At 38.0% G+C, this 23,150-nt stretch overlaps 1 protein-coding gene across 4 annotated transcripts in view; it reads left to right on the top strand.

Annotated features, from left to right (window-relative positions):
- The first annotated feature begins 1,663 nt into the window (after window positions 1-1,663).
- ATIC (5-aminoimidazole-4-carboxamide ribonucleotide formyltransferase/IMP cyclohydrolase) overlaps window positions 1,664-23,150 on the top strand; it is a 30,912-nt gene continuing 9,425 nt past the window's right edge. For 2 of the 4 annotated variants that reach the window (XM_067740691.1, XM_067740690.1), the window contains exons 1-12: window positions 1,664-1,812; window positions 2,110-2,236; window positions 3,397-3,473; window positions 4,329-4,395; window positions 8,006-8,094; window positions 8,401-8,552; window positions 8,885-9,041; window positions 17,314-17,439; window positions 18,281-18,388; window positions 19,225-19,310; window positions 20,319-20,408; window positions 22,925-23,053. In XM_067740691.1, the coding sequence (XP_067596792.1) occupies window positions 1,794-1,812; window positions 2,110-2,236; window positions 3,397-3,473; window positions 4,329-4,395; window positions 8,006-8,094; window positions 8,401-8,552; window positions 8,885-9,041; window positions 17,314-17,439; window positions 18,281-18,388; window positions 19,225-19,310; window positions 20,319-20,408; window positions 22,925-23,053 (1,227 nt within the window). In that variant the 5' untranslated portion in view covers window positions 1,664-1,793. Of the gene's footprint in view, window positions 1,813-1,859; window positions 2,003-2,109; window positions 2,237-3,299; window positions 3,474-4,328; window positions 4,396-8,005; window positions 8,095-8,400; window positions 8,553-8,884; window positions 9,042-17,313; window positions 17,440-18,280; window positions 18,389-19,224; window positions 19,311-20,318; window positions 20,409-22,924; window positions 23,054-23,150 lie in introns of those variants that run through there. The other 2 variants (XM_067740693.1, XM_067740692.1) reach the window with 2 other exon arrangements.

Below are 23,150 nucleotides of genomic sequence, written 5' to 3'. Positions count from 1 at the left end.
ACTTATAAACATATCAAATGTTTTTAGATATATAAAGATGATTTCAGATTCTTTAAGCTTCCTTTGGGAGGGGTGTGAAGTAAGAAGAGAAGAAATGAAAATATAATCATTATAGTGCACGCATGTTCTTTTCTGTCTGTCTGGAACAGGAATGCTAGTGATAGACCCTTAGAAGGTGAGTCCACATCTTTATGAAAATATCTGTCGTTTCATTTCTGACACACTAGCTTGCTTGTGACTAGCATTTTTAAGGAGGGCATACTATGAAGTCCAGAGAGATACACACTTAGTCAACTATATCAAGGGAATGAACCAAGAAGGAAATATGCTTCTTTGTTACCCTTATTAGTCACTTTATAGTTTCACTATAAAGTCACTTTGTACTTTCAATAAATTAATTTGCATCTTACAATCTAAAGCTTACAGAACAAATATTATGCCTTTATTACACACAAGGCAACTAAGGTCCTCAAAGATGTAGTGATGTGGTCAGGATCACAAAGCTAGTAAATTCATTTACTCCTCTTGCCATTAACATATGAGATAGTTATCAAGTCTGAACTTTAATACTATGGCAGGATTAGTTAGAACTAATCTTAGCAAACATCATTAAATGAAGAGTTGTGTCTTGGTCTGGAACCCACAGTTCATTCTTTTTTAGTATATATGGCAGCATTCCAAAGGACCTCTACAAAAATCAGTTTAATCCCATGTTTTCTCTTTCTATTAGTATTTTCTAGTTGTACCTAACTATGTTGCTACACTTACATTCCATCATGAGCTCCTTGAGAACAGTGATTAATTGATATTCATCTTTGTCTTTCTGACACTGTATTTCTGCCATTCAGGAAGACAGGGATCAATAAATATTTATTACATTGAATACTTGAAATTCACATGCAGGAAAAATGCCCAGTGCCTAAGTGCTGTTTATTTTCCTCTTATCACTAAATCTCTGCATTATTTTCTGCTTTTTGTATCCTATAAAAACCAACAGTGACTGGCCAGGGAAATTTCCTTTATTACAAGCTATGAACTTTTGTCTTCCCGTTGGGGAACTAAGATCCCTCCAGCCTCAAGGCACGGCCAAAATAAAAAATGGCATTCCCCTCGCCCCCACCCCAACCATTATCATTCCTCTCATCCAGGCTTGAGTTAAATATTTACCGATTTGCCAGAAGACACCACCTTTCATAAGCAGATTTCAGGCTATTGTATAAGGTGGAATCTCAAATGAATGTCAATTTCACTTCATTTTGCCTCTGGGAACTGTGGAGTCACTTAATCTTTAGGCCTTCGTTTTACTTATTTTAATATATTGAAACGGGAGGAAAGCAGATGATTGCCAAGATGCTTTCCAGCTTTGCTGCTCTAAAAACTTTTCCTTGTGTTTTTCTTGATTTCTCCGTCAGGGCTTCTGACGCTTTGATCAGCCTCCGGGACAGGCTGCCCTGGGCAACAGGAGTTAGCTCCCGAGGCTTGGGGCGACCACATTTTGAGGGCAGGGACAAATCACTCTCGGAGTGTGAGACTGTAGGCGGTGATCCCTTCCAGTTCTGGATTTAGGAAGCCAGCTGCACCGCACCCCACCCCGCATTCCCTTACAACCCTGAGGCTCCAATTTCGCGTCTGAAATTGAACAGGGGGCGGGTTGGGTCACGTGACGGATCAGGCGCCCACCGGGTCCGCCCCGCCTCCTTCCGGCGTAAATTCTGGCCGCACCGCCCCTCCTTCCGCACGTGGCGTCTCCGCTTTTGTGCCCCGCGCTCCCCGGGGCCTTGCCGCCTGCAGCCATGGCACCCGGCCAGCTCGGTGAGCCCCTTGGCGCCCTGGAGGTGCCGCGCCATCGGCATCCGTGCTCCGCGGCACCCTCACCCCGGCAATGGCGGCGGCCGGGCGGGAGCTGCGGGGGCCCGGCAGGGTGGGAGGCGGCGCTGCGGTCTGCTAGGCCCCGGCCCGCGGAAGTGCGGTTCGCTGGCGGCAGGCCCGGCCCCGGGTCAAGGTCTGGGTAGTGAGGGCCTTGAGATTCCCGACTGCCCACCCGCCCCCTCCCCGGCCTTGAGGAATGTAATGTGTACAGCGAGTGATGAGAAATGTTTTCTGTTTCAGCCTTATTGAGTGTCTCTGACAAAACCGGCCTTGTGGAATTTGCCAGGAACCTAGCTTCTGTGGGTTTGCATCTGATCGCTTCTGGAGGGACTGCAAAAGCTCTCAGAGATGCTGGTCTGGCAGTCAGGTAAGGCACAACTTGCTTTTTAAGTTGAGTCCAATCAGAACCTAGTGTAATGACGTTGACCAGAAAGTAATGTATTCCAAGCACTGAGTAAAATAACGTTATTTACTCCTCCCAGCCAGGCTGTGAGATTGGTAAACTACTTAACCACCTTTGTGGAAGAGGGAGATGAGGCCCAGAGAAATTTAGTAACTTCTGTTCATTTTTACAGAGTAAGGAGTTGGGACCCCCAGAGTCCTCATTTCAGAGCCCTCCTCAGCCACAACAGATTAATTTAGGTGGACTGTCTGTTGGGCAAGAAGGAAGTTGTGATTTGCAGGATGCATATGATCTGTTTTGACTGGCTCGTTAGTGAAACTGTTGACATCATTAAAATTGAACTCTGAAGATTCAGTCTCTCTTCCCTTAGCATCTCTGGTAACCATGTTCAACATGTTGATGTGTTTCCTTCCAGTGTTTTTATAAGCATATTTTTTTTAATTTCATAGCTCATACAGAAGACAGATGGTTTTGCTTGTTGCTTTTTTCACATATTGTGGGTTTTTAAAAATTTGCTTGTAAATTCAGGCAGAGAGGGTTCAGGTCAGTTTGGTGATATGGATTGATAATGAAATGCTGTCTTTTATGTGTCCCTTTGTCATGTTTTGTGATTATCTTTTTCCAGCTTTTTCTTTTCATGTATTGAGTAAAAAGTTTTAAAATTTACATAGCTCAGTCCTTTGTTCAGTGTTTTGAAAGCATTCCTCACATACTTAATTTTGGTACTTCTTTTATTAAAGAGCTCAAACTTTTGATTCGGAATCTGTATTTGCATAGTGTTAACCAGTTATTCTAATACCAACACCACTTTACTAAACAATCTTTTATTGTCCCACTCATTTACTTTGCTGTCTTTATGCTTAAAGTTTAATCGTAAAAATAAATCCTTGCTTTCTCTTTAGTCTGTTTCTGAGATAAGAATATTAATACTTTGTTGTATATTGCCAAATTACTTGTGAGTTGGATTTATTTCTTAATATTTCATTAGTATGGCTTATGATTCATTTTCTGAATTCTGAAAATCCAGGCTCTGAAAAAATGTTGGAAGATGCTTTGGAATGGTGTAAAATGTAAAATGACAACTCAGCAGAAGCACCAGCAATATTCTGTTTATCTGTTTTCAGAGACGTCTCTGAGGTAACTGGATTTCCTGAAATGTTAGGGGGGCGTGTGAAAACCTTGCATCCTGCAGTCCATGCTGGTAAGTGGTTTATACCTTCAGTATTTTTTTTTTTTTTTTTGCGGTACGCGGGCCTCTCACTGCCATGGCCTCTCCCGTTGCGGAGCACAGGCTCCGGACGCGCAGGCCCAGCGGCCATGGCTCACGGGCCCAGCCGCTCCACGGCATGTGGGATCTTCCCGGACTGGGGCACGAACCCGCGTCCCCTGCATCGGCAGGTGGACTCTCAACCACTGCGCCACCAGGGAAGCCCCGATACTTTCAGTTTAAAACAATCAGTTACTTTGTAGAATCAACAAAGGAATAAGGAAAAAGGCAGGTCATAGCTTAAAAAAAACTTATGTGTGAGGTTATGCTGGTTTTGTCACATGTGCTGCTAAAGTTCATAATACATTAGAACCTGTTTAAAATCTGGTTTGCTTTATTACTTGATGGATCCCTCTGCTTGCTGTTAGTCCTGGCCTGATAAATAAGTTAGAGTATGATATTTCCTGCTGGAGTTAATGAAAATACTTAGATTTTAGAGCGTGAAAAAACTTTTATGATGATTCCAAACTTAGAATAAAGCATCACAGTGTAACTGACTTTCAAAGGAATTCTTTCAAAATGCTTCAGTATTTATGGGAGTACATGGAGTGATGGAACTGGCAACAGTTATATGAAAATTCCTTTTATGTTTTGTTGCTCAAGAGAAAGGGAATCAGGAACTGATGCAAACAGTTTTTAAGTATACCCACTAATCTGAGATTTGTACTGTCTGGTATTCTTAATTAGGCAATGCTAGGGGCTTTAACTTGATTGATGGGATTGTGTTGGAAAGAAGTACCTTATTCTGACTTGTTTTTTGAACCTAATACTCTACCTTTGTTAAATTAGGCATCTTGGCTCGTAATATCCCAGAAGATAATGCTGACATGGCCAGACTTGATTTCAGTCTTATAAGGTAAAAATTCAAAGTTGAACTTTTAATACATTAGGGATCAAAGACAAAGAAGCCAAATCTGGTGTCTCTTTTTAAAGGTCAAGGTTAGCATTAGGTTTAGTTTCCTGATCACTTACTATAAACAATTATTGAGGACATTTGTGACATTGTATGTGGGTAAATAAGCATTTTGATTTTACCAAATTTATATTACTAAAATACATAATTATGCTTAAACAACCTTTGCTTTTTTAGGAAGTTGTGATCTAAATTGTCATACATATAAGTAGCTTAGTTATTTGCATAATGATATTCAGTCTTTCTTTTTAATACATATGTATAATGGCTTTATTCAGCTTAATTCATGTACCATACAATTCCCCAGTTTAAAGTAGATAATTCAGTAGTTTAGTAATTTAGTATATTTAGAGTTGTACAATTATTACCACAGTTTATGTTAGAATATATTCATCACCCCACCTCCCACCCTGACCCTCCCCCCCAAAACAACTCTACCCATTAACTTTCATTCTTCATTTCCTCCAACAACCTAGGCAACCACTAGTGTATTTTCTGTTCTGGATTTACACGAACATTGCATATCAGTGTAATTGTATAATATATGGTCCTCTGTGACTAGCTTCTTAGCGTGTTTTCAAGGTTCATCCATGTTACAGCATATATCAATCCACTTTTTTATTGCTGAAAAGTAATTTATTGTATGGATATGCTCCCATTTACCAGTTCATCCGTTGATGGACATTTGGATTGTTTGCACTTTTGGATGTTATGAATAATGCAGCTATGGACATTCACGTACAAATTTTTGTGTGCACATATATTTTCATTTCTCTTGGGTATAGACCTGGGAATGGAATTTCTTGGTCATCTGGTAACTGTTTAAACTTTTGAGGAGCTGCCAGACTATTTTCCAAAGTGCTTCATCAGTGTACATTCCCACCGGCAGTGTACAGAAGTTCTCACTTCTACATACTCAGCAACATTTGTTATTGATTTTTTTTGATTCTAACCATCCTATGATGTGGTATCTCATTGTGATTATGATTTGCATGTCCTAATGAGGTTGAGCATCTTTTCACGAGCATAAGCCATTTGTATACCTTTGGAGAAATGTCTGTTCAGATGCCCATTTTAATTGAGTTACTTATTTTTTATTATTGAGTTGTAAGAATTCATTTTATCCCATTCTGTGGATTGTTTTCACTTTCTTAATGGTATCCTTTGACCATCATAAAAGTTTTAAATTTTGGTAATATCCAACTTACCTATACTTTTTCTTTTGTTGCCTGTGCCTTTGGTGTTATTTCTAAGAAACCATTTCATAATTCAAAATAATGAAGATTCATGCCTATGTTTTCTTTTAAGAGTTTTTTAGTTTCAGCTTTTATGCTTAGGTCTTTGATTCCTTTTAAGCTACTTTTTTTATATGTGGGTGTGAGGTAGCGGTCCAGCTTTATTTAGTATGTGGCTATCCAGTTGTCTCAGCATCAATTGTGGGAGAGACTATTCTTTGCCCATTGAATGATCTTGGTACACTTGATCTATACCTCCTTTATGCCAGCACCACGCCATTATCTTTGCGGTAAATTGTGAAAATGATAAGTGTGAGTCTTTTAGCTTTGTTCTTCTTTTTCAAGATTGTTTTGGGTATTCAGGGTCCCTTGCATTTCCATATGAATTTTAGGGTCAGCTTGCCCATTTCTGCAAAAAGGGGCATTGGAATTTTTGTAGGAATTATCTTGAATCTGTAGATCAATTTGGGGAATATTGCCATCCTAACAATATTAAGTCTTCCAGTCCATAAACATGGCATCTCTTTCTAAAGATTTATTTATTTATTTATTTATTTATTTATTTATTTATTTAATTTATTTATTTGTTTATTTTTATTTTTTTGCTGTACGTGGGCCTCTCACTGTTGTGGCCTCTCCCGCTGCGGAGCACAGGCTCTGGACGTGCAGGCTCAGCGGCCATGGCTCACAGGCCCAGCCACTCCGTGGCATGTGGGATCTTCCCGGACCGGGGCACGAACCCGCGTCCCCTGCATCGGCAGGCAGACTCTCAACCACTGCGCCACCAGGGAAGCCCCTAAAGATTTTTTAAAAATTTCTTTCAACATTGTTTTGTACTTTTTAAGATACAAGTCATATTCTTTTTTTAAATTTATTCATAAATTTGTTTGTTTGTTTTTGTTTTTGACGCTATTGTATGTAGAACTGTTTTCTTAATTTTACTTTTGGATTGTTCCTCGCTAGTGTGTATAAGTTCAATTGATTATATCCTACAACTCTGCTGAACTTATTTACTGATTAGTGCTAATGATTTTTCTGTGTGAATTCCTTAGGATTTTCTAGATACAAGATCATGTCACCTGCTAATAGAGATAGCATCACTTTTTTCCAATCTTGGTGCCTTTTATTTCATTTTCTTTGCTAATTGACCAGGCTAGAACCTCCAGTACAGGGTTGAGTAGAAATGGTGAGAGTGGACATCCTTGTCTTGTTCCAGATCTTAAGGTAGACCTTTCAGTCTTTCACCTTGAAGTATGATGTTAGCTGTGGGTTGTTGTTTTTAAATATCCTGTATCGTGTTGAGCAAGTTCTATTCTTAATTTTTGACTGTTTTCATCATGAATGAGTTCAGTTTTATCAGATGCTTTCTGTGCATCTATTGAGATAATCAGGTGGTTTTTGTCCTTTATATTATTGACATAGCTATTACAATAATTGACTTTTAGATATTAAACCAACCTTACAGTCGTGGGATAAACCATACTTTGCTGTGGTGTGTACTTCTTTTTATATTTTACTGGATTCAATTTGGTAGTATGTTAAGGACTTTTTGGTCCGTATTCATAAGATACTGTTCTGGGTGTTTTTTAATGTGTGTGTGACATTTTGTCTGGTTTTAGTATCAGGCATTGGGAAGTGTTGCCCACCACCCCCCCTTCTGTTTTTCTTTTTTTGTTAGTTTTTACCAGTTGTGCTTATTTCACTGGGGAACCTGCCCACATATCTCCTCACATTGCAGCCCTAGGGGTGGATCTCTGTTTCACTGGTGGTGAATTTTAGATCAGGTCTGTCCTTTAAATTACTCTTTTGTCCTTTTACCATTATTGTGTATGACCTTTCTGAAGACAAAACAAATATTTCCCCTTTAGAATGACCTATCATTTTTCATCATTTTACACAATCCACTGGAAATAGAGTGTAAAATCCAACGTCGTAGATAATGGTGATCACATTCCCAATTGAGGATATTATCGGTAGCTTTGTATTTTATTTCAGTTAAAATTTTGTTTTTAAATTTTGATGGCTTGCTAGGACAGTGGGAAGCTAAGGTGACCCAAGCAGCAACATTGCAATATGATTTGGAGGGAATAACGTGCATTGAGAGCATTTGCTGACTACAGCCCCTTCTGTATACCTATGCTCTTGCGAATGTGGGAGGTCCTGATGTTTCAGAGTAACTTTAGAACTTTAAAACGTCAGGCTCACAGTTGATATTTTAGGTCTTAAGGGGTTTGGTCATGTTAACAGCTACTGACTGAGGTGTGTAAACCACGGAAGTTTGAGTTTTTAGTGACAGCTGAATTCCTCTTTGTTTTTAGAGTTGTCGTTTGTAATCTGTATCCCTTTGCAAAGACGGTGGCTTCTCCGGCTGTAACTGTTGAAGTGGCGGTTGAGCAAATTGATATTGGTAAGTCAGAAAAACCATATTTGAAGACTGCTGGAGGAGACACTTCTTTACACTGTAAACAAGATGACTCTTGGACGTTCCCTATTGAGGGCCTAGCAGATAGTCGCCCCCCCCCCAGATTGTGTTCTGGGGTGACCGATTCATCGATATTTTCTGAGCTCTTTCTCTGTTTAGAGATTCATCTGGCTTATTTTTCTCTTATTTGTAAGGCAAGAATTATAGTAGAAAGTACGTATGCGTACAGTGACTTGATTTGAAAGAGGTGAAACTGATAAGAAAATGCAAATCGTCTTTTGTTCTTCAAAGGGGGAGTAACCCTGCTGAGAGCGGCAGCCAAAAACCACACTCGAGTGACAGTAGTGTGTGAACCAGAGGACTACGCGGCTGTGTCCTCAGAGATGCAGGGCTCCGACAGCAAAGACACATCTTTGGAGACAAGACGCCAGTTAGCCTTGAAGGTGCGGACATGCTTTTATCTAGTTCAGTGCTTGCAAGACGAACAGTACTCAGTTCTCACCAGATTACATCACCCTCCAGGGTTCTGCTTGGAGCTGCTATCCTTTTGCTGTAAATGCAAAGACCAACTATCAGAGAGGTAGTCTGTCAAAAGATTGAAAGAGAAATGGAAAGGGAATAATTCTTTGTGCCATTTATTATTATTTGGTGTCTTTCCTGCACAGGCATGTGTGCGGGCTGTGGGTTGTAGTTTGATATATACTACTTATAACCATTTTTACCTCACTTTCAGAAATACTGCAGCTATTTTCACAAATCTTAACTCTTATTCTAGGCTTTCACTCATACGGCACGATATGATGAAGCAATTTCAGATTACTTCAGGAAAGAATATAGTAAAGGAATATCTCAGATGCCCTTGAGGTATGGAATGAACCCTCATCAAACTCCTGCCCAGTTATATACCCTGAAGCCCAAGCTCCCAATCACAGGTAAAAGCTGAGCGTTAACGTGGCACAGTTTGCCGTGTCTGGATGTGTGTGTCTTTCTCTCTATTGTATCAGGTGTGATTCAGTTTTTAGAAGATAAAGTAAATTACGTAGTACCTCTTATAGTTGCCTGAAGTTTGAGCTGTCAGTGGGACTTGTGAACAAAAAATATTGAGATAATCCAGGGTTCTGGAGAGAAGTCAAGTTGAAGATACAGATTCGAATGTCTGGTGTGTAGATGGTTTTGAAGATGTAGGACAGGATGGGGTGGCTGAATTTTGGAGAAGACGGTCAAGACCAAACCTTGATGTGGCAGTGGAGAACCATCAGAGAACCTACAGAGTTTCAACCAGTCGGAATGCTGCTGAGAGCAGTAGCTATTTGATTTGGGAATGTTACAAACACAGTTTCCTTGGAATGATGGATCTGGAAGCCCAGTTACAATGGGCCAAAATAGGAATGTGAGGTTAGGAAAGAAGAATGATAAAGATAATTCTTTGAACAGAGAAATTAGTCAGGGCTTAAGGATTTGTAGAGTTATAAGAGGGATTTTACAGTTTTTGGTTCTGTTTTGTTGTTAAGGTGGACCATTTAATGAGCAAGCACGTCCTACTCCCTGGTAGAAGGGAAGAGTGGGTCCAGTGGGCAGAGGAGAGACTTGTAGGTGTGAAGACTTCGGAGGGTTGAAGTTGGTGGGGGGCTGCCCTGGGTGAGAGCACGGACAGCTTCCTTCAGGCACTGAGAAGGCAAGCTCAGAGCGCACATTGGTAGATTGGTGCTGTTTACTCCCTGTTACCAGCGGAGAGAGGGGAGGAGAGAGAAGCAGTGCAGGAAGTTTAAGGAGCATTTAAAATACTCTTTTCTTTGCTCTTGACAGTCGGTAAATTCTATTACTACTTTGCCTCAGGTATATTTGGAATCTTTTCTAATGCTGCCCAAGCCCGTGTGCTCAGCCCTAGAGTTGTGTGTGTGTGTGTGTGTGTGAGAGAGAGAGAGTGATGTTGATGACTGGTTTTCTTGTGATTGGAAACGAGAAGAGTTCTGTTTTGCTTCAACTGTTTAATAAATTAAACAACTTTAAACATTTCTCTATAGCATTTTCTCTTGTGTCTAAAGAGTTGTTAGTGTCTTTGGAAATTTGATAATTTGAAGGGGTTATTCTAACTAACTGAAATGTTTCAGAAGCCAAGTTTTCTCCCACTTACCACAATTAGTCTAAAGTATAAAAAAAGGGAGATGGGGGAGTTTTATAAAAGATGTCTCATTTAATTTTTGCATGTTGTATGTCTTATAGGATATTTTACTTTTGTTGTTTACTGTTTATTGCCTATTTTGTTTCTTCTATGCCTCTTGCATAAGCTCCATGAGAACAGTAATTTTTTTGGCCGCACTGCACGGCATGTGGGATCTTGGTTCTCCAACCAGGGATTGAACCCATGCCCCTGCAGTGGAAGTGCAGAGGCTTAACCACTGGACCATCAGGGAAGTCCCCTAAAAGAGCAGTTTCAGATTTACAGAAACATTTCCCAGAAGTACAAAGAATTCTCATATGTCCACCTTCCCCCAGTTTCCCCTGTTAACAACTTTGCATTAGTGTGGTACGTTTGTTACAATTAATCAATATTGGTTCGTTATTATTAACTAAGATCAGTAGTTTAGATTCAGAATATGTTGTACATTCTACAGGTTTGGGCAAATGTATAATGTATTCGCTGTGAAATTTTCCTACATAATAGTTTTACCACCCTAAAAACTCCTCCCCTTCCACCCCCCTAACCCCTAGCAACCACTATCTCTATACGTTTGCTGTGTTCCAGTATCATGTACTTGGAAACATACAGTATATAGCCTTTTCAGACTGATTCTTTAACTTAGCAATATGCATTTAAGTTTCCTCCTGTGTCTTCTGGTAGCTTATTACCTCTTATTGCTGAATAATATTTCCTTGTGTGTGGCTGTACCGCAGTTTATCCATTCACCTTTTGAAGACATCAAGAATGTTCGGATGCTGTTGGGCAGTTTATGAATAAAGCTGTTATAAACACTTGTGTACATGTTTTTGTGTAGACACAAGTTTTCAACTCATTTGGGTAAATACCTAATATTTTCTATCGTATAATTCTGTTGTGCATTTTGTTTCCTTTCTAACTCCACCCGTAAGCTCCATGATGACAGTAACTTGGGTTTTTTTTGTTTTTTTTTTTAAATTCAAAGAGCATTTTATTGTTTGGAAGAAGTATAGAGAAACAGATTAATGTTTGAATTTTTTTAAAATTTTTTTATACAGCAGGTTCTTATTAGTTATCCATTTTATACATATTAGTGTATATATGTCAATCCCAGTCTCCCAATTCATCCCCTGCAGCTCGCTTTTCCCTCTTGGTGTCCATACATTTGTTCTCTACGTCTGTGTCTCTATTTCTGTCCTGAAAACCGGTTCATCTGTACCATTTTTCTGGGTTCCACATACATGCGTTAATATACGATATTTGTTTTTCTCTTTCTGACTTACTTCACTCTGTGTGACAGTCTCTAGATCGATCCAGGTCTCTACAGATGACCCAATTTCATTCCTTTTTATGACTGAGTAATAATTGTATATATGTACCACATCTTCTTTATCCATTCATCTATTGATGGGCATTTAGGTTGCTTCCATGACCTGACTATTGTAAATAGTGCTGCAGTGAACATTGGGGTGCATGTGTCTTTTTGAATTGTGGTTTTCTTTAGGTATATGTCCAGTAGTGGGATTACTGGGTCATATGGTAATTCTATTTTCAGTTTTTTAAGGAACCTCCATACTGTTCTGCATAGTGGCTGTATCAGTTTACATTCCCACCAACAGTGCAAGAGGATTCCCTTTTCTCCACACCCTCTCCAGCATTTGTTGTTTGTAGATTTTCTGATGATGCCCATTCTAACTGGTGTGAGGTGATACCTCATTGTAGTTTTGATTTGCATTTCTCTAATAATTAGGGATGTTGAGCAGCTTTTCATGTGCTTCTTGTCCATCTGTATGTCTTCTTTGGAGAAATGTCTATTTAGGTCTTCTGCCCATTTTTGGATAGGGTTGTTTGTTTTTTTAATATTGAGCTGCATGAGCTGTTTATATATTTTGGAGATTAATCCTTTGTCCGTTGATTTGTTTGCAAATATTTTCTCCCATTCTGAGGGTTGTTTTTTCATCTTGTTTATGGTTTCCTTTGCTGTGCAAAAGCTTTGAAGTTTCATTAGGTCCCATTTGTTTATTTTTGTTTTTATTTCCATTACTCTAGGAGGTGGATCAAAAAAGATCTTGCTGTGATTTATGTCAAAGAGTGTTCTTCCTATGTTTTCCTCTAAGATTTTAATAGTGTCTGGTCTTACATTTAGGTCTCAAATCCATTTTGAGTTTATTTTTGTGTATGGTGTTAGGGAGTGTTCTAATTTCATTCTTTTACATGTAGCTGTCCAGTTTTCCCAGCAACACTTATTGAAGAGACTGTAATTTCTCCATCATATATCCTTGCCTTCTTTGTCTTAGATTAGTTGACCATAGATGCGTGGGTTTATGGCTGGGCTTTCTATCCTGTTCCATTGGTCTGTATTTCTGTTTTTGTGCCAGTACCGTATTGTCTTGATTACTGTAGCTTTGTAGTATAGTCCAAAGTCAGGGAGTCTGATTCCTCCAGCTCTGTTTTTTTCCTTCAGGAATGCTTTGGCTATTTGGGGGTTTTTTGTGTCTCCATACAAATTTTAAGATTGTTTGTTCTAGTTCTGTAAAAAATGCCAGTGGTAGTTTGGTAGGGATTGCATTGAATCTGTAGATTGCTTTGGGTAGTATAGTCATTTTCACAATATTGATTCTTCCAATCCAAGAACATGGTATATCTCTCCATCTGTTGGTATCATCTTTAATTTCTTTCATCAGTGTCTTATAGTTTTCTGCATACAGGTCTTTTGTCTCCCTAGGTAGGTTTATTCCTAGGTATTTTATTCTTTTTGTTGCAGTGGTAAATCGGAGTGTTTCCTTAATTTCTCTTTCAGATTTTTCATCATTAGTGTGTAGGAATGCAAGAGATTTCTGTGCGTTAATTTTATATCCTGCCACTTTACCACATTCATTGATGAGCTCTAGTAGTTTTCTGGTGGCATCTTTAGGATTCTCTATACGTAGTTTTATGTTATCTGGAAACAGTGACAGTTTTACTACTTCTTTTCCAATTTGTGTGCCTTTTATTTCTTTTTCTTTTGTGATTGCTGTGGCTAGGACTTTCAAAACTATGTTGAATAATAGTGGCGAGAGTGGATATCCTTGTCTTGTTCCTGATCTTAGAGGAAATGCTTTCAGTTTTTCACCATTGAGAATGATGTTTGCTGTGGGTTTGTCGTATATGGCTTTTATTATGTTGAGGTAGGTTCCCTCTATGCCCACCTTCTGGAGAGTTTTTATTATAAATGGGTGTTGAAATTTGTCAAAAGCTCTTTCTGCATCTGTTGAGATGATCATATGGTTTTTATTCTTCAGTTTGTTAATATGGTGTATCACATTGATTGATTTGCATATATTGAAGAAATGCATCCCTGGGATAAATCCCACTTGATCATTGTGTATGATCCTTTTAATGTGTTGTTGGATTCTGTTTGCTAGTATTTTGCTGAGGATTTTTGCATCTATATTCATCAATGTTATTTGGTCTGTAGTTTTCTTTTTCTGTAGTATCTTTGTCTGGTTTTGGTATCAGGGTGATGATGGATGGTGGTGAGTTTGGGAGTGTTCCTTCTTCCACAATTTTTTGGAAGAGTTTGAGAAGGATGGGTGTTAGCTCTTCTCTAAATGTTTGATAGAATTCACCTGTGAAGCCATCTGGTCTTGGACTTTTGTTTGTTGGAAGAGTTTTAATCACAGTTTCAATTTCATTACTTGTGATTGGTCTGTTCATATTTTCTATTTCTTCCTGGCTCAGTCTTGGAAGGTTATATCTTTCTAAGAATTTGTCCATTTCTTCCAGGTTGTCCATTTTATTGGCATAGAGTTGCTTCTGGTAGTCTCTTAGGATGCTTTGTATTTCTGCAGTATCTGTTGTCACTTCTTTTTCATTTCTAATTTTATTGATTTGCGTCCCCTCCCTGTTTTTCTTGATGAGTCTGGCTAATGGTTTATCAATTTTGTTTATCTTCTCAAAGAACCAGCGTTTTTTGTTTTATGTCTTATTACCTTATTTATAGCATTCACTGGTATGTTTTTAGAACACAGATTTTTTAAAATGCAAAAAAACCCAAAAAGAACCAGCATTTAGTTTTATTGATCTTTGCTCTTGTTTTCTTTGTTTCTATTTCATTTATTTCTTCTCTGATCTTTATGATTTCTTTCCTTCTACTAACTTTGGATTTTATTTGTTCTTCTTTCTCTAGTTCCTTTAGGTGTTAGGTTACATTGTTTGAGATTTTTCTTGTTTCTTGAAGTAGGCTTGTATTGCTCTAAACTTCCCTCTTAGAAATGCTTTTGCTGCATCCCATAGGTTTTGGATCGTTCGTGTTTTCGTTGTAACTTGTCTCTAGGTATTCTTTGATTTCCTCTTTGATTTCTTCAGTGATCTCTTGGCTATTTAGTAATGTATTGTTTAGCCTCCATGTGTTTGTGTTTTTTTCCCCTGTAATTGATTTCTAATCTCATAGCGTTATGGTCAGAAAAGATGCTTGATGTGTTTTCAATTTTCTTAAATTTACTGAGTCTTGATTTGTGACCCAAGATGTGATCTATCCTGGAGAATGTTCTGTGTGCACTTGAGAAAAAAGTGTATTCTGTTGTTTTTGGATGGAATGTCCTGTAAACATCAATGAAGTCCATCTTGTTTAATGTGTCATTAAAGCTTCTGTTTCCTTATTTATTTTCATTTTGGATGATCTGTCCATTGGTGAAAGTGGGTGTTAAGGTCCCCTACTGTTAATGTGTTACTGTCAATTTCCCTTTTTATGGCTGTTAGCATTTGCCTTATGTATTGAGGTGCTCCTATGTTGGATGCATAAATATTTACAATTGTTATATCTTCTTCTTGGATTGATCCCTTGATCATTATGTAGTGTCCTTCTTTGTCTCTTGTAATAGTCTTTATTTTAAAGTCTATTTTGTCTGATATGAGAGTTGCTACTCCATCTTTCTCTTGATTTCCATTTGCATGGAGTATCTTTTTCCATCCCCTCACTTTCAGTCTGTATGTGTCCCTAGGTCTGAAGTGGTTCTCTTGTAGACAGCATATATGTGGGTCTTGTTTTTGTATCCATTCAGCGAGCCTGTGTCTTTTGGTTGGAGCATTTAATCCATTCACATTTAAGGTAATTATCGATATGTATGTTCCTATGACCTTTTTCTTAATTGTTTGTGTTTGTTTTTATAGGTCCTTTTCTTTTGTGTTTCCTGCTTAGAGAAGTTCCTTTAGCACTTGTTGAAGAACTGGTTTGGTGGTGCTGATTTGTCTTAGCTTTTGCTTGTCTGTAAAGCTTTTGATTTCTCCGTCAAATCTGAATGAGATCCTTGCTGGGTAGAGTATTCTTGGCTGTAGGTTCTTCCCTTTCATCACTTTAAGTATATCATGCAACTGCCTTCTGGCTTGTAGAGTTTCTGCTGGGAAATCAGCTGTTAACCTTATGGGAGTTCCCTTGTATGTTATTTGTCTTTTTGCCCTGTTGCTTTCAATAATTTTTCTTTGTCTTTAATTTTTATCAATTTGATAACTATGTGTCTCGGTGTGTTTCTCCTTGGGTTTATCCTGCCTGGGACTCTCTGTGCTTCCTGGACTTGGGTGGCTATTGCCTTTCCCATGTTAGGGAAGTTTATGACTATAATCTCTTCAGGTATTCTCTCGGGTCCTTTCTCTCTCTCTTCTCCTTCTGGAACCCCTATAATGCGAATTTTGTTGCGTTTAATATTGTCCCAGAGGTCTCTTAGGCTGTCTTCATTTCTTTTCATTCTTCTTTCTTTATTCCGTGATAGTGAACTCCACCATTTGGTCTTTCAGGTCAGTTATCTGTTCCTCTGCCTCAGTTATTCTGCTATTGATTCCTTCTAGTGTATTTTTCATTTCAGTTATTGTATTGTTCATCTATGTTTGTTTGTTCTTTAATTCTTCTGGGTCTTTGTTAAGCATTTCTTGCGTCTTCTCGATCTTTGCCTCCATTCTTTTTCCAAGGTCCTGGATCATCTTCACGATCATTATTCTGAATTCTTTTTCTGGAAGGTTGCCTATCTCCACTTCATTTAGTTGTTTTTCTGGGGTTTGATGTTGTTCCTTCATCTGGTACAAGTCCTCTGACTTTTCATCTTGTCTGTCTTTCTGTGAATGTGTTTTTCGGTCCACTGGCTGCAGAATTGTTCTTCTTGCTTCTGCTGTCTGCCCTCTTGGATGAGGCTATCTAAGCGGGTTGTCGATGACAGTAATTTGGGAGGGACTGTTTTATTCACTGATAGTATCCCAAGTTCCTAGAACAGTGCTTAACATTGTAGTAGGCACTCAATAGATGTTTGGCAAGGTTTTGTTTTTAAAAGTATGTGCTATCCAAAATAACACAAAGGAAATGAAATTATAAAGTTGTTTTTAATTAGTGGCCCACTAGTTTTGTGTGTGCACTGAACTTCTTATAAATGTTTATTCACAAGATTTTGGCTTTTAAAAATCCTGCCACTGTTAAGAGAATAGGCAGTGAAAAAGTTGTAGTCTCCTTTTTAACTGCATTTCAACTTTAGACTGAGTGTACCGAGTCTGGTATAAAAGAAGAGAAACCCAACACACGTTTTTCCCTCCATCTCTCCCACCTACTAAACTCTTGCTTTAGTTTGTAACATTATTTGTTAAACTGACAGGACTTACAATTTAAATTTTATACTATAAATTGTACAGTAAAGTTGCCACAGTTGTTTGATCTTATTTCTGTACTGAAGTGGATCCCTGATGACCACTAGTCTAGTCGTACTTTTTTCCTGTTCCTGAATTCTTTGTTGATTTATTTATGGATTGGCTGGCTTTGGTCCACCAGTGGTGTGTGCACACGTATGTGTTCACACACCTGTGTGGTGTGTGTGTGTTTGTTGAGATGGGCTCAGACTCGGGTGCTTTATTCAGTCTCAGCAAGTTCTTGTATGTTCGTGTATATCTGTTTGCCTCTTTGTTATACTTTATTTCAACATATTTGTGTAATCTTTATATATGTGTTTTTAAAATTTTTCTAGGAAATGTACACATATCTGATCTTATTGACCTGGCTTGTTAATGTGTATTTATATTTTTATATGTAGTTTTGAATGGAGCCCCTGGATTTATCAACTTGTGTGATGCTTTGAATGCCTGGCAGCTGGTGAAGGAACTCAAAGAAGCTTTAGGCATTCCAGCCGCTGCCTCTTTCAAACATGTCAGCCCGGCAGGTAAAGCACTGCCCTCTGGGATTCTCTGGAACTGTTCAAAATACACTTTCTAAAAAATTTTTTGGAAGTTTGACAAGACTCAAAAGCGAATATAGACATTCTGTGAAGTCCGAAACCACTTTTGTTAATAACAGTATCAATGTAGTAACTGGATAAAATCTGATAACAATACCATGCACACCTGTCTTTTACATATATATAATATGTAACACTATTATGAGATAGGAAGGTCAGATAATAGTTGTATTTGTAGTGGAAACATGTTTTAGAAAATAAAAGTGATACTGCTGAATGCAGTATGACTAAACTAAACATTTTTCCACACGGTTGAGAAGTTAACTGAGTGGAGACACAAGTTGTTCTTACGGCACTCTAACTTTTTATGGCCATTGTATGAGAGACCTTTGTTCTTCTGTGTTTAAGTCAGCTGTACAGCTTAGTTATTTGTGTCACCTACTGACAATTCAACACATAATTAGTTCTCAGATAGTTTTTGGATATGAAAACAATGGGAGTGGCAGAGAAATAAACGGTGTGTGATATCAAGCAGGACAGAGAGTCAGCAGTGAATTAAAGTAGCTTCATACACGCCTAGTGTTGGCAGACTCAAGACAGTGGCTCTGTTTTCAGAGGCTGGAGAAGATATTCCCCCCGCCTCACCCTCCCTTGCAGTTACATTTTTGGCATTTAATTATCTGGCCAAACATGTTTTTGTTTAATTTGGCCCAAGCACTAGAAATTATGCTGTATAGACTAGATGATGTTTAGAAAAATGTCCTGATTTAGGAATTAATAAGTAGTCACTTGAGATTTTTGGTTTATTTATGGTTTTCTATACCAGGCGCTGCTGTTGGAGTTCCACTCAGTGAAGATGAAGCCAAAGTCTGCATGGTCTATGATATGTATGAAACGCTCACACCCATATCCACTGCATATGCAAGAGCAAGAGGTCAGAAGAATAATAGCGCTTTTTCTGTTGTTGTTTTTTTTTCTTTTTGAGAGGAAAAGCAATATTTTATCTTAAAGTAGTAATATCCTTTGTTTCGTTATAGGATTTCAAATTACCTTAATCTGTTTTTCATTAATACTTCAGAATGACTATATGAGAGCCTTGGAATAAATTTGTTTATAAAAGTGTGTGTTAGTTTTAGTATTTAATGTAATAAAGGGAAGCACGATTGGAATTTGGTGCATGAAGTTTCAGATTAGGCTATTGAATGTATTTGTATTGCTAAATTTAAGTTGTATGGTTATTTAAGTACACTGAATTTTGTTAAAGTTATACTTTATATAATTCACAAGTATCTAATGCATGAGCTTAATAACCTGTGAATATTATTGTAAAATTAATGGGAGATTATTGAGACACTTTCTCATGGTTTACTTTCTACCACAGGGGTTGGCAAAGTGTGGCTCGTTGGCTAAATCCAGCCCACCACCTAGCTTTGTAAATGTAGTCTGGTTGGAACAGGGCCACATAGTATTGTCGGTGGCTGATTGCTAACCACAGTCTTGGAGGTGGAACAGGGTCACGTGGCCGCAAAGCTTAAAAAATATTTACTATCAGGCCCTTTACAGAAAAAGTTTGCTGAATGTTGCTCTAGGAGGTAAAATGAAAGAATATTTCTTATTGATTATTTCGGTTAAATGACTTATTAATCTATTGTTTAAATCTTAGTGAAGTTAGATTTTATATGATCACATTGGGGTTTGTTGAACATTACCTTTTTCTGTATAAGGATGGAGAATCTGTGATAAATACTGCGTTTTAATTTTTATTTACAGGGGCTGATAGGATGTCTTCCTTTGGTGATTTTGTCGCATTATCTGATGTTTGTGATGTCCCTACTGCCAAAATTATCTCTAGAGAGGTTAGTGGACATTCTGTATCTTGTCCCATGCATAACTAAGTAGAGCTTAATTTGTTCATAGTGTTTATTGAAACCATAACCTATAATATTTGTATTTGGCTATTGTGATCAAGTTTTATGTATTTAATTCTTTAAAATTTTCTAGTAGTCATTGTCTTAATGCCAGAGTTACTGTTTCTGAAGAATAGAGGATGCTATCTTGGATGGTGACGTAATAGTGAACGTGGCTGTAAACTTTCATTCGGTCTGTAATGAAAGAGACTGTATAGTGAGGGAAATTATAAACTACTCTAAAAAACTAACCCCCATCAATTGAGTACCAAACAGGCATTCTGGAAAGGTGGGGGTGGGGCTGGGGAGATAGAGAAGAAGATGAAGGAGATCAGATGCCTCGGAGGGAAACAAACAGTTAGCAGTTAAGGCTAACAGGGGCTGTGACTTGACAATATTTAGTTGCTTTAGGGATCCTTACCATCACCCCTGCCATCCCCAGCTGCCGTGGAGCTGGTGTGCTGCGTTATAGGTTACAGCACGAGGCTTTGGGGTGTGAGCTATGACTTTCGTATCTTTATAATGTGTTAAATCTGATTTCCTCTGACCTCTTTTCTTGCTGTTGAGGAGCCTGCCTTGCCTCGGGTCATTTAGCCAGGTTTTGGCAGAGCCAGAATTAGAAGAACATGCTCTTTCTAGTACAAAACCTCCCGGTGAACAGAAGAGTAAAAAATCATTTTTCTTCCTAAGATACGTGTATTACAGCGAATCACTCATATATTCTTGGTTAAAATTGAAACAGACAACCAGAAGGACAGCCAATGAGATAAGATCAGCTGTAGAAAGTTGTATTCTAGCATAGACTTACCTTTTCCAAGTATAGTATTTGTATTATCTGGTGGAGGCAGAAACCAGAAACTGCTACTGCATTATTTACGACAGATAATTATCTCTAGATTGTTTAAGAGGTGTTCTCTAATTTTTTAAAATAGAAATTAATATTTAATACACATATAGGTATCTGATGGTGTTATTGCCCCGGGATATGAAGATGAAGCTTTGAAATTACTTTCTAAGAAGAAAAATGGGAACTACTGTGTTCTTCAGGTTAGTGCAATTCATGTTTGAAACAGTAATTTGCTCTTCTCTTTTGTCTCTTTTTCCCCATATTTAATCTTTCCTTTATACTGGCACCCTTCTAATTTATCCTTCTTTACTATGGTTTTTTTATCCTTAACCCTGAAAATTTTTTCTTCCTATTAATTTTTTGGGTTTAAGATCAAGATAGCTTTCCTGCCCTTACTTTTCATTTCTTTAAAAATAATATATTTAATGTGGTTTCCTATTCAAAAGGTATTGAAGGTTATTTGAAGTCTCCTCATCCTTCCCTTCTGCCGCTGTTACCTTTTTTAAAAGTAATAGTCTCAATTTCTTGCTCACCTTTCCTGAAATAGGTAGTCTATACATATTCAGCAGATATTTGCATTTGCATTTCTTCTTTTTCTCCCCACTGACACAAATGCACACTGCTTCATCATCTTGGAGGTTTGTCCCGTATCTGTGTATCTTATCTAGCCAGTCACCAGTCTTTAGCTATTACACATACCCTGCAGTGAAATAAGCTAGAGGGAAATCCTGAGAATAAAATTAGGACTGGGTTGCAGACTGTGTTGGTGACTTTGATAGATGCTGCTCATTTTAAGGTTGTACCACCAATTTTATGTCTTAATGGGAATGTGTAAGGGTGCCTGTTTCCTAACACCTTTGCTAGCATCAAGTTTTTAAACATTTTTATCTTAGCAGTTAGATGAAAATGGCATCTCATTGCAGTTTTAGTTTCTCATTGTGTGTGGGTGAACATCTTTTCACATTTAAGTGTTTTTACTTCCCTTTTATGAACTGTCTGCCCATGTTCTTTGCCTGTCTTTCTAATAGATTGTTGAGTTTTTTCCTTACTGATTTTTAAAAGCTCTTATACATTAGGGAAATTAGCCCGTAGTCTGATCATAAATGGATAAAGCAAAAAGTTATTTGAATTGAAAGTTAAAATTCATAATACTGTTTTTCAGAAGGTATTAATGTAAAAAAAAATTTGTGGAATCCAAATTCCATATATTGAAAGTTATTATTCTTCACTTTAAGAAACCAATAACTACATGGTTCACCATAGACTCCATGTCAGCTTTTCAAGGAAAGAAAACAAAAATACCACATTAAATGTAATACTTTTTAAAAAGCTACTTGACAGAAGTAGCTTTTTTAAAAGGTACTTAATCATTCAGTTAGCTGCCACTGTATTTTCACTCTTAACTGTTTTTTGTTGTTGTCATTAAGAGTAGTAAGTACTTCTCGCTATTAGCAGTTACTTGTAGCATCATGAAGAATGTTTTCCAAATCCTGAGCCTGACCCTGATCATGACCTCTTTAGCACCAGACAGTATCATGTTTCAGGGTGTCAAAAGAACACCAGGGCTTCCTCAATATTCTGTTTATTTGAGAGGTTTTTTTATGACATCAGTTAATAGGCGGGCACATCTCAGTTTTAGAAATTTTATAATATAAAGGGAAAAGGACCATTTTAGAATTCAGGAAAATGCAGATTAAGCAGAATTAGTATGAGGTCTTGCTTATAAGTTACAGATATCAGTGGTTTCTAAATCAAAGATCATCCAAAGGTTAAATGAAGAAATACTGTCAAATTTGGAAAAATGTCTAGAGAGAGAGTTGTCTCATGCAGGTTATTCCCGTGTCTTACTATCATTTCAGTTAAAAATTTGGGAGAGGAAGAAAGCAATGAATGACATATTCCTTTTCAAATAACAAAGACACAGACTACAAATGCTGTTCTCTCTCTTTTAACTTTTCTTTGTTTTGTTTTAGTTTTGGCTGTGTTGGGTCTTCCTTGCTGCATGCGTACATTCTCTAGTTGCGGCGAGCGGGGGCTACTCTTTGTTGCCGTGCGTGGGCTTCTCATTGCGTTGGCTTTTCTTGTTGCAGAGCATGGCCTCTAGGCACGCGGGCTTCCATAGTTGTGGCTCGCGGGCTGTAGAGCGCAGGCTCAGTAGTTGTGGCGCACGGGCTTCGTTGCTCCGCGGCATGTGGAAACTTCCCGGACTAGGGCTTGAACCCTTGTCCCCTGCATTGGCAGGTGGATTCTTAACCACTGCGCCACCAGGGAAGCCCACTCTTTTAACTTTTAATCTAAGTCTTAATTAAGTATTTGTAGTAGATTCTTAGAAAAAAATTAGAGGTTAGTTTTTGTGCCACTGCCTATTTGTTAGCATATCTGTTTTAGTTTTTTTTTTTTTAAGAAAAAACCATATGTATAGTGCTTTCAGTTACTGAGACCAGAAATGCTCTGTTGGAACCATTGGTTCTAATGTTTGGTATAAGTTACAAAACCCTATAAGATTATAAAACCTATAAAAAATTTTGGAGCAAAATATTGGTGCCTGACCATTCTATTACACCCATCCTGAAATGATCTTGTACCTGCCTAAGTTAGAAAAAATGCATATAACCTTGCTTATAATGAAATATCTTGAACATAAATTAAGTGAAAAATTTTGAGGGATGTAGACATATTTTTTACTCTTTTAACTCCTTAACTTTGTTTTATTTAGATGGACCAGTCTTACAGTCCAGATGAAAACGAAGTTCGAACTCTCTTTGGTCTTCGTTTAAGCCAGAAGAGAAATAATAGTGTCATCAACAGGTCATTATTTAGCAACATTGTTACCAAGAATAAAGATGTAAGTCTGAAAATATCTGAACTGAATACTAGTAATTCAGTAGATCTGTTCTTTGTTTGTTTGTGGTACGCGGGTCTCTCACTGTGGCAGCCTCTCC

The sequence above is a fragment of the Pseudorca crassidens genome, chromosome 6 (assembly GCF_039906515.1).
Source record: "Pseudorca crassidens isolate mPseCra1 chromosome 6, mPseCra1.hap1, whole genome shotgun sequence".
Lineage (NCBI taxonomy): Eukaryota > Metazoa > Chordata > Mammalia > Artiodactyla > Delphinidae > Pseudorca > Pseudorca crassidens.
Note: the sequence above shows the minus strand (reverse complement) of the source record. Positions and strands in the feature narration are given on the sequence as shown.